At 30.7% G+C, this 12,525-nt stretch overlaps 1 protein-coding gene across 3 annotated transcripts in view; it reads left to right on the top strand.

Annotated features, from left to right (window-relative positions):
• The window catches only part of pkp3b (plakophilin 3b), a 54,090-nt gene extending 44,836 nt beyond the window's left edge, over positions 1–9,254 (top strand). For all 3 annotated transcript variants that reach the window (XM_068222642.1, XM_002662838.6, XM_073908641.1), the window contains one exon: positions 8,673–9,254. In XM_068222642.1, coding sequence (XP_068078743.1) covers positions 8,673–8,714 — 42 coding nt within the window. In that variant the 3' untranslated portion in view covers positions 8,715–9,254. The remainder of the gene's footprint in view (positions 1–8,672) is intronic.
• The last annotated feature ends 3,271 nt before the right edge of the window (positions 9,255–12,525 follow it).

The raw sequence follows: 12,525 nt of genomic DNA, 5'->3' as shown, positions 1-12,525 counted from the left end.
CTATATTTACATAGAAATACACAAATACTGTATATGAAGTATACAAAGAAACATTTACATTTCTAAATATTATCTTGGATGTAATTGCATGCAATGACAAAGTAATAAAAATTTTACTACAGTATTTACATCGAAGATATACATTTCTTATTACATATTACAATGTTAATACAATTATATATTAAATACATTATATAATATATAAAAGTGTACAATATGTAATAGATAAAAGTTTATAATTACATATGTACTGCCTATATTGATGTATAAATACACAAACACTGTACATAAAATATACAAAGCAACATTTAAGTTTATAAACATTTTCTTGGATGTAATTACAATGCAATAGCAATGTAGTTACAATGTAATGACATAGTAATTCAATTGGTAATTACATGTATATGGTGTATATTTTTGTATACAGCTGTAAATAACCAAATACTGTACATGCAATATACAAAGAAACATTTACATTTATAAATATTGTCCTATATGTATATACATATTAGCGCTTGCACGACTACTGGTTTCGGCTAATCGATTTCTTTTCAAAACAATACTCGAGTTACTCGACTACCCGTGGTTCGAGCTACTAGTTAAAAGACACAAAGAAATATTTTTCAATACATTTTAGTAATTCATAGCTGAATGCATTGATTTCATAGTGCTAACATACATTGTCAAAACATTATATTACTTTTTTATGTTACAGAGTAATATAAAAATAAAAAGCTGCATGCAACATTGTCTTTTAACATCTGCGTCATAAGCTTGCGGTATAGGCAAAGCAAACTCATGTTCATCCTGTAATACTTTAAGTTATTAAAGTAACTTTATTATTTTTCCGTCATAATAAGAACTAAGTAAAACTTAATTGTTAAACCAGTTCGGAAAGATAAAAATAGTTCTCGTCAACAATACAGCTGATCGCAAAAAAAAAAAAAATTATAGACTAAATTAATAAATAATGCATAAATAAAAAGTTGAAATTGAAAATACTTAAATGAAATATTTATAATACAAACGAAAAGAAAAAATCTAGGCTAATTATTGCATTTTAATTATACATTTAATGTAGGCTATAGAAAGAAAAAGTAGCCACACCCGAAATCTAAAATGCGTCCTGAAAACTCATAATCAAAACGCAGTGTTCATAAAATTAATTAAAAGATTAATAAAATTATTCTGAGCTAGGCTAACTCTCATTCAATCATTTAATTACTGCGACATTTCAACAGTTACTACAATAACAAAATGAACGAATATATATACTTCAACCGGCCTGAAGATTATGCAAACGATCATGTGCGCGCAAGTGATAGTCTGTTATGCAACAAGTAGTCTGATTTTAAAAAAATAACTCTAATATTTAGATTTCCAGCAGTGATAAAAGGAATGAAAATTATTTTGGTTCAGAAAATAAATAGTTCAACAAGCGACAATAGTCTATACAGCCAAACAGAAAATAAATAATAATTAAATTATTTATAAATAAATTATTTAAATAAATGAAAAAATATATGTTAAAATAATAAATAAAATATGCACAGACACAGTAAAAACAAATGACTGCATGATATTTTAACATGCAGACATAATGTATGAGAAAATGTATTTTATATTTAAAAGTCATAGAAAAAAACAGCAACACAACTATGAATGAAAAGCTCCTCTTGCAATTTAATCATGTTATATTTACCCTGTTTTCGACAGAAGTAAGGGATAGAATCTTACTTCACCTGACTTTATATAGAACACATGTCATCCCCGCTCTCATCCTCTAGTCAGTCTTTGGTCAAGCTCATGGATCGCTGGTTTACATTTAGAAACACAAGCGCATCCACGTGGGAGGGATGCAGGTTGCTCTTTGTCTTGTTACAGTGTTGCCGGCCAAAGAAAATTTCTTTCACTTCGTGTGCTGGTGGCAGGGATAGCAAGAAATGATTTCGCTAGCTTGAATAGTTGAGGAAACTGATATTCATTACATTACTCTGTGTTTCCTTTAGGGTTTTTTTCCAGCAGTGGCGGCAGGCCTTTTTTATACAGATCTGCCAAACACCTATGGTGTTATTTCAATCTCTTTGCTTGTGCGCAAAATTATTAAGATAAAGTCATAATATTCAGAGCAATAGAACTTTATCTATAAAGTATACTTATGGAAACGTTTAATCTAACTGAAAGCTACGTAGTGTTTGCTGGCCTCGCGCATCACGCACCTGTCAGTCAGTCAGCATGTAACCTTTAAGGGTTAAACAAATGACGCACACACAGTAAAGTTTGTGCTGTTATAATTCACATACCTTTTAATACGTTTTGGTGCGATTATAACCAGCTATTAAAAAACACGACTGAATGTTTTGAATGGGAAGCTGTAATGTTTTTTGGTGTGGCGTCCCACCACAGAAGAATTAATGTAGCGGAAACCATTTACCTACCATTCGAGAGGATTCCCTGTTAATGTTGATAATGTAAATAATCTTGAATTTAATCCTAAATTGTAGTTGGAAGCTTTACCCTAGGTTAAAGCTATATATATATATATATATATATATATATATATATATATATATATATATATATATATATATATATATATATATATATATATATATACTTTAAATGTAACTACAATGTAATTACAATGTAATTTATGTAATTACATAAATACATATGTACTGCCTACGTTTACATGTAAATGCACAAACACTGTCCGCCATCCACCGCACCAACACCCCACCCCCACATTCTCCACTTTTGTGTGCGACATCTCTCCATTACCATGATCTGTTCCGGGACAATGCAATTCACAAATTAGGCAATGGATATAGTTACAATGCAGTAGTAATGTTAATACAATGTAATGACATAGTAATTAAGTTTGTAGCTTCATGTGTACTGTGTATATTTCTGTATACAACTACAGATAACCAAATACTGTACATGTCATGTAGAAAGAAACAACTACATTTAAAATATTGTCCTGAATGTAGCTACAATGTAACTACATGTAATGACATAGTAATTACAATGTAACGACAGTAATTACATCCAAGATAAAAGTTTGTATTTACAACACAATTGCAATGTTATAACATCGTTATTGCAATGTTGTTACAATGTAGTTACATTGTTATTACATAGTAATTACATCCAAAAATAAAAGTTTGTAATTACATATGTACTGTGTAAATTCACAGATAAATACACAAACACGGTACATGAAATATACAAAGAAACATTTAAGTTTATAAACATATTCATTCATTCATTTTCTTGTCAGGTTAGTCCTTTTTATAAACATTTTCATTGTAATGCAATGTAATTACATTGCAATAGAAATGTACTCAAATTTGTACTTACATATGTACTGTGTATATTTTCGTATACAACTATATACAGCTAAATACTGTACATGCCTCATACAAAGAAACATCTGCATTTCTAAATATTATATTATCTAAATATTATCTCTATAATATTTATTAAGATAATAAATATTATCTTAATAAATATATTAAATATTATCTATTATTATATAACTACTTAATAATTACATGTAATGACTTAGTAATTACATTCAAGATAAAAGTTTGCAATTACCTATTACGATGTTATTATTGTGTAGTTACGTTGTTATAACAAAGTAGTTACAATGTTATTACACAATAGTTACATTGTTATTACAGTGTAATTACAATGTTGCTACAAAATAATTACAGCCAAAATAAAAGCTTGCAATTAAATGTACTGCCTGTATTTACGTATAAATACACAAACACTGTACATGAAATATACAAAGAAACATTTGTTTAAATGTATTATCTTTGATGTAATTACTATACAATAACAATGTAATTACAATGTAATGACATAGTACTTAAGTTTGTATTTACATATGAATTGTGTATATTTCTGTGTACAACTAAAGATAACCAAATACTGTACTTCCAATATACAAAGAAACTTTTACATTGTAAAAACTCATACAATGTTACAACAATGTAAGCAAAATGTCATGACATCCTAAATTAAAGTTTGAAATTACATACGTACTGTGTCTATTTACATATTATTACACAAATACAGTACTTGAAATATTCAAAGAAACATGTTTATAAATATTATCGTGGATGTAATTACAATGAAATAGCAATGTAATTGCATTGTAATGATGACAGAGTAATTACAACTTAACGACACAGTAACTGTACAAGATAAACGTTTGTAATTACATGTGTACTGTGCATATTTATGTATTCAACTATACATAACCAAATACTGTACATGCTATATACAAAGAAATATTTACATTTATGAGATATTTACATTTGTAATTACATATCGTCGCTGTAAAATTATAAGGTTCTATCTGCGTTCTAAATGATTTTGATATATTGAGCTTCAAAGTTTTTGCATTCCAAATAGCAAACAATATGTGTGTAACAGTTCTCTTTAACATGACAGAGACCCTAGATGTACTCTAAATGTAAACCATCAACTTTTTTTTAACTTGCAAGTTGAGGTTAAAAACAACAGGACAAATGCAGATAGAACCTTCTAATTCTAAAAAGTAATTTTACGCCTGGAATTAAAAGGTTCTGTCTGGCAGATCATTAATTGAAGCATTACTTATTGAGAAATAAAATTAGCCTGCTTATACATTTAATTTAAAAAATTAAAAATGGTTGTTGTAACAATATCTTGATATTTGAGAGGTCTTTTTGTGCCTTCTTTAACATTTAATTAATGTTAATTAATTAATTAATTTAGAGTGAATAGTTTTTCTTGTTCAAATTAAGCATTAAAGGCTGTGCTAAATATTTTGTCCAGTGCAGATGTTAATTAATATGAATTATAATAATACATTTTATTTAAAGGCGCCTTTCTGGGCACTCAAGGACAACCTTACAATAAAACAAAAGCAATAAACCAACAAGAAAAATAATATAAAAATATATATAACAATAGTGCAGATACAATTAAGTATTAAAAGCCATCTTAAATAGGTGGGTTTAGAGTTTTGATTTGAATAATGTAAGGGAGTCAGTGTTTATAATAGCAGGTGGTAGTGAGTTCCAAAGCTGGGGAGCAGAGTGGCTGAATGCTCTATTGCCCATGGACGATAGACGAGCAGAGGGAACAGACAAGTGGAGGGAGGAAAAAGATTGCTGGGTGTCAGAGGGAGCAATGTATGTAGGCGCGAGATTGTGGATGGCCGTGAATGTTAACATCAAAATTTTAAAATCAATACGTACTTTATATGAATTATTGAATTCTATTTATTGAATCATATGCCCCATGATTTAGCATTTGCCCTTCAGGCTTAATATCAAATTTAAAGACTTTAAAAGAAAACAGACAATGAGCAAATGTTTAATACACTGAAAAATGTTTCTCTGACTATATATACACAAATAATAATATTTCACATTTAATATATTACATTTTTAATAACTGTTTGTACTTCAACAATGTAAAATTGAACATTTCATCTCAATGTCAAAAATACAGAAAGAACTTTATAGAGCCAAGCTAGAGTTCGACTTTAATTAAAAGTTTTAAAACGTAAACAACTTATAAAAAAAAAAACGTTACAATGTAAATAAGTTGTCATTTAATGAGAAAATGTGAATAACTCAATATTGACAAAAATGTCAGATAGAATCTTATAATTCTAAAGTGACGGTCTACCCCCACCCCAACCCAAAACCCAACCCTCACAGTAAAAACATAGAGCATTATTCATATTATTATCTAAATTATCCATTAAATTGCATTTTATTGACCACTACCATAACCCCAACCCTCAAAGTAACATAAAAATAGTAATCATTGTCAAAAAATGATGCTATATTGATGTGCATATACACATGTGTCCTTTATAGTCTTTACCATTTATAAGGGGGTTTATCTGTTAGCACAGACTGAAACACCAGTGTTTGAATACCCCAAATAATTTTTTAACCCCATATTAAATCTGACTAGTGAAAAACATGAAGCAATATTACTCAGGATTTGGATTACCATAGGTTTAGAATGACCCAGGTTGAACTAAGCATAAAAAACCCTAAAATAATTGACTTTTTCATGACTAAGCACACTACCAAAAGCCAACAAAAGCAGCCGTGATTCTAGATTCTAGCTGAAGACCACATGTGTCAGGCTTCTGTTTCGGTGGCATCAACACGAGATACATTTGAACTGATTCTGAACTCAGATAAAGGTTTTTCCTCTAAAGGATTGTGGTTTCCAGACATGTCATTTACCATTGCTTCTATTGTCTCAAAACGGTTAAAGCCTGGTCTCACAGACAATGGTCAATTACACAGGAAAAGACCATCTGTCTCATATGTGACCAACCATAGGCTGTAAATATGCAGTCTCTCACAAAAAGGAACCATGTTTTTATAGTAAAAGTGTAGTAATTATTTTTCAGGATATTGATTTACCAACAGTTTTACTACAAAAACAATGGTTCATGTAGCAATAACATGATTCATCTGTGATACTGCAATAATAATCATATTTATTTGTAGTTAAACCATGGTTATTTCTAGGGGGAGGTGTATTACTATAATAAACCAATGAATGAATGTACAGAGAAAGATTTTTGAGATCACAATGAAACTGCAGATTGTTTTATCACACAGAAAACTAAATAAGTTGTGCAGTTCTTCTCATAAATATCTAACACTGGCCCAAACACAACTGGATGTTAAGTATTCTTCAAACTCTTTGATCCCGTGATTTAGTCTTCCTTGGAAGCGCTCATTGTTGGAGCCTGGTATTTTGTTTCTGAGGGTCAGTTTCTCACCCATTTCTTGCTCATTTTATGTGCAGTGTTTATCAGACGGTCAGCAAATAGACTGTTGACGGTTTGGTCATAGGGGGCTGATACTAATCAAAGTCTGTTTAGCATCTGTGGTGTTCAGAATGGTGTTGATCAGCGTTCCGTTTGGAATGCAGTGGAATGCAGGAAGTTCCTTTTTTTTCCTTTTCTTTCACCCTGAAAAAGTGCTAGACATTTGCAGATATATATGTTGTGCCTCATACAATTATTCAGATCATTGTGTTTCATTGGTTGTTTTTGATTTAGTGGCTAATTTGCATGAATTTGTATGGTCTCATTTGTGCAGTTTAGTACAATTTTCTCATGCTCCAATGACTGTTTGGTTTAGGGGTGGGGTTTGGCGTCACACCTTTTAAAAATCGAACATTTTTGAATGACTGAACTTGTGTGAATTTGTATGAATTAGTCACTTAACAAACTAAACGTCAAATAGTTCATTAAAGATATAATAGGCTGCTTGTTTTCAAACATTAACATATTTTCATAGTAATCTAATCCTTGACATTTGATAGACAATGTTCTGATTATTTATAGGCCTGTTGTTTAATAATGCATTACAGAGAGGCTTCATTTTTTACTTTAGGTAAACTAAACTGATGATTAAGACTACTACATCTTGAGTGATGTTAATTGTTTTGTTGACCCTTCCCTAAGCCCCGCCCTCCTTAGTTACTGTTGCTATGCCTGTCAATCTTTTGTGCTTGGCAGGCTTTTACAATGTGTAAGTGCCAGTGTCAGACATTGCCAGGAATATAAAGTCATTTTTGGCTAACAGGTGAGATATCAGAGAAAGCCAGACAAAAAAGGACTACAGTATACATTACAGGGGTATATTCACAACATAATTGGCAACCGATTAGAGAATAATTCAATCAAAATTGAAGCTAGCTTAGCCTAGCCGCCTCATACGCTGACCATTAGGCAGCTTAGCTCATGCTTAGCTCATAATAACAAATGAAACTGTGATTTCTCTATTTTTAACTAAAAAGCCTGATAGATTAATTTGCAATGAAAAATAGCGTTACCAACCCACGAATTAAACATAAAACAATTAAGTTGCCCCCCAAATAACTCAAGAATTTTGTTGTTTCTGGTCATTTTATATATATACAACTATATACAAATAGGCCCACACGGAATCTGCATGCAGAAATCTGCAGACTTGCAGATGTTTAGCCCATCATTGAGTCTATTTATTAACTTTTGTGTAAATGTGTGTAAATTTATATTTATTCAGTTTTTAATATTATTGTGATATAATAATAATAATATTAAATGTTAATATTAAATGTTCTGCACTCAAAAGAAATGTATTTTACTTGTTTAAATTACTTATTTAAAATGAGCTGAAACAACAATTCTTGACATTTCATTGGGACAACCTTATTGGTTTATGTTCAATCCACATCGGTTTGCTAAAAGTGTTAAGTTAACTTAATCGCTTTGTGTTGGAACAACATGAATGAATTGTGTGGAACCCTGCATTTGTTTTACAGTGTGTCTTTTACTAGATCTGTTATATGAGACGTGCTTTGTTTACCAAAAAAGTGGATCTAACTAGATTTGCATTGTAAACATTACATAATTTTTTTAATTATAGTTTATTGATATAATCTATTAAGTTTTAGTTACGATACACCTAAAATCATTTCACATAAATCTGCACATTTTTTATTTAAATATAAGTAGTTTATGATATACAATATTAACAAGCAGCAGACAAATGTTTTTGAGTGTACTGTAATTAATGACTGTTATTCTGTATATTTTCAATGTTATATGTAGCTAATTTAGTCATTTCTGTTTTCCTTTTGTACAGAAAGGATTCGCAAGACGAGATTTCACTGATGGGATTATCTAAACTGAAGTCTGTGGGATTTTACATGCTTTTACCACCAAAGGAAATGATCAATCTACTTCTGTGAAACACACACACATACATACACATTGTTCAGCACTAAATCTTACTATAAAATAAATTTTGGTCTGCAGAATCCTTGAGTATTACAACATCTCAGATATATACTGCACTTAGTCTAACAGACTGGCTGAGATGCTGCGTATGCTGTGTGTGTGTGTGTGTTAATAGAAGTCTGTTTGAGAGAAAGCAGCATATAGACATGACACATTAACACACGAGTTCCTTTACATTCTACAGCAACGCATTAAAGACTAATTCATTTGCGTCAGTCCTGCTTCTTTTACGTAGATTTAAAGTCTGTCTGTTTTACCCGAAATATATAAAAATATTTGTGCACAGATTCACAGTTCGCAGGCTAGAATCGAGATGTTTAGAGGAAGAGAGGCTAAAGTGGATTGTGAACTGAGATGTAGCTGTGAACTAATGAAATGTATTTGCTGGTTTTTGCAATAAATATTTGCAGTTTCTGCTTTTCATTCAGCACTGCTGTGGGTTCGTGATTGTTACAGTTCTTTTTGCTATAGCATTTAAAACCGATCAAATGACATCACATTTAAGCCTTACTGTAAAAAGTGCAGTTATAACACACTCATTGTCTTTCAAAATGAAGTGTTTGCACATTTGAATGTTCATTTTCCAAAGCACTGTATAACAAAGCAGTTTCCCAGCCATGTTGTGTACTACTTGGCAAGGCAAGTTTATTTAAATAGCACATTTCACACACAATGGCAATTCCGAGTGCTTCACATAAACAAGAATAAAATAAACATCAAATAAAACAAGTGAAAAGAAAAATAAAGAATACAAATGATTTAAAATGTTAAAACAAGCTTAGCAGGAATAAAAAAAGAATTGAAAGAAAGACACAAATAGAGGTCTGTCATGATTTAATGAGGTGATTAAATAACCACCAATATTTTAAAATACTATTAATATTAAAAATAGAAAATAAGGTGCCTCTGTCAAGTTTAACACACAAATTTAATTATTAGCATATATATCAATTCTGTGTTCATGTACAGTTTCAATACTAATTAGAACTCAATCAACCAACTTTCTGTTATTAAAAAAAACGACAAACATTTCGTCACAAGATGTAAGATGAGCCTCAAAATACCCATCAGATAATTTATTACAGCCTCCAGAATCTGCCCATTTTTGTGTCTGAATACATCGCAGCTGTTTTTGTAGCTTGTGGCTTTAAATGCAAATGAGCTGCTTCTCGCTGCCCACCAGTTCCTAATGCGTGTCTGCTTCTCATGCGTTTTGTCAGATAAACAGCAGTCAGTGACAGAGACAGACACGGATGAAGCTGAAATACAGATCACTAGTCAAAAATACCATGTAAGTTTATTTGATGTACTTGTGGTGGAGTTTATTCAAGCCTTTCTGAAATTATGTTTCACACAAATGCTTTTTGCAGTACACACACATTACTGTTTACTGACACCATGCGGCCATGGTGATTATAGCGGTTAAGAATAACAGAGATTTTACTGTCTTTTTTTAAAAACATGCTCTGTTTTAAAACATAAAACTCATAAAACATAAAAAACAGAGGGCTGTTACATGTTTAAATTTCAATGTGTTTACAAAACAATGTTCTGGTTTACATGTTATTATAGAAACATGGCCTCTGTTGATCAATTCGTTGGGCGGGGAAAACCGGCGGGCCTTAATCACACAAATTTTGGTCTTGTTTTAACGTCAGGAAATTTTTAAAGGTAGACTTATTGTGTTTCTATTACTCTAATATGGCTGTGGACACATTATACTTTACATACAGTCCTGTCCAAACAGCTTACACAAGTTGTTTTCATCATAGGTGTCCTTCAAATATATATATATATATATATATATATATATATATATATATATATATATATATATATATATATATATATATATATATATATATATATATTGTACATCTTTCTGATGTACACTACTAAAATATTACTGTATATAGAACATATTAACAATTAACATAGCACAAATATGCTTATAGCTTTTTCTGTCAGCATGTAAGTGCACATGTATACATGTGTAATTGTAGGTGTATATTTGGAATACAACTTAAAACAATATTAATAATAAAAATACCATTAATTATGTATTTTTTCTTTTGCATCACGGTTTAATCCATAAACACACTCAAGTATATGTATCTTTATGATTTTAATGGTAATTCTGAGTAAAGAAATGAATGAACTGGTCCAAAAAGGGATCTCCTTTTTTGATAGGCTTTCTAAGGCTAATGGCAGATAGAGTGGAATGCATTATAGGTCAATGTCCAGTTGTTGTGGCCTTTAGATGAGTGCACATCCTGATCAACCACTGCTATCTCTTTAATTCAGAAACAAATCTGTTAAAAAAGAGAGCTTGTTTTTAAAATATCTTCTTTCAACTCCGTAAATATGAAGGACAAAGATGATCTCCTCAAAGATAGAAGCCAAATCCAAAACTGTTTGTCCACCAGAGAGAGAAAATGGTAATTAAAATGGAAGATTAAGACCTTTCATGTTTCTAAATTACAAAGGCACGCCACATTTTGTGCATATCTGGTTTGAGCGGTATGAGTCAAGAATGTTTGGCTGAATGGAAAAGCCACAGAAATATGCAGATGTGACATTACTCAGTTCCCCATGTGGGACCCAGCAATGCTTAGAGGAAATGCTTTAAAAATAAAAAAGTTGGTTTCATATTAAAAAAAAAATTTCTTCACAAAAAAAGCTTCCTCATTTAAACGTTCAACAATCTATGGACTGTTATTAGAAGACGCTTATAAACAGGAAGATAAAACAATTCAGCTGGTCTCCATTGGATTGAGAATGACTTCAGCAGATGTTATTGTGATTTAGTTTTAATTATAAGACATGTATAAAGAAGGAAGGAAGCTAACCTAAGCTTATCTTAAGCAGATGTGTACAGTTTGGTATGATTTGCTCATCCCCCAATGACTTGGGAGTGGGGTTTGGTGCCACACCTCCTTTTAAAAATACATATTCAAAAGACTGAACTTGTGTGAATTTGTATGACTTAGCCACTAAACTAACAAAACGTCAAATAGTTCATTTAATAGGCTGCTTATTTTCAAACATTGATATATTTTCACGTTAATCTAATCCTTGGCATTTGATAAAGTGTTCTGATTCTGGTCAAACTTTATTTTAATGGTCCGTTTGTTGAATTAAGTTATTAAAAAAAATAAAATTATAAGTAGACTGTTAGGTTGGGGTTGGGTTAGTGTAAGTTAACATGTACTTGCAAAGTTTCTTATAGTCAGTTAAATGTCTGTTGAAGGAGCGGTACTAACAAATTAAGCAGACAGTCTGCTAATACTCAAACAGACAATCAAAATAAAGTGTTACCCTGATTCTCTATAGGCATGTTGTTTATTATTGCTTTACAATGAGGCTTATTTTTTCTACATTAAAGTAAACCGGTGATTAAAACTACTACATCTTAGGTGATGTTAATTTCTTACATAATTATTAATAACTCATTAAACTCACCAAAATCTTGACTATTTAATAAGTTAATAACTTATTTTTAGACTTTAGACATTATTTTTTAAACATTATTGTAAAGTGTTAGCTATTTTACTTGATGATGTAGAGTAATTATTGGTTATATACAGGTTAATATCATTAATATACCAGATATTTTGATGAAAGCAAGCTATCTGTCTTAAGACAACATGAAGAAATTAAGTTAACTTAGTAGTGTTTACAAATTTAAGTAAATTGAT

Source organism: Danio rerio, chromosome 7, assembly GCF_049306965.1.
Source record: "Danio rerio strain Tuebingen ecotype United States chromosome 7, GRCz12tu, whole genome shotgun sequence".
Classification (NCBI taxonomy): domain Eukaryota; kingdom Metazoa; phylum Chordata; class Actinopteri; order Cypriniformes; family Danionidae; genus Danio; species Danio rerio.
Note: the sequence above shows the minus strand (reverse complement) of the source record. Positions and strands in the feature narration are given on the sequence as shown.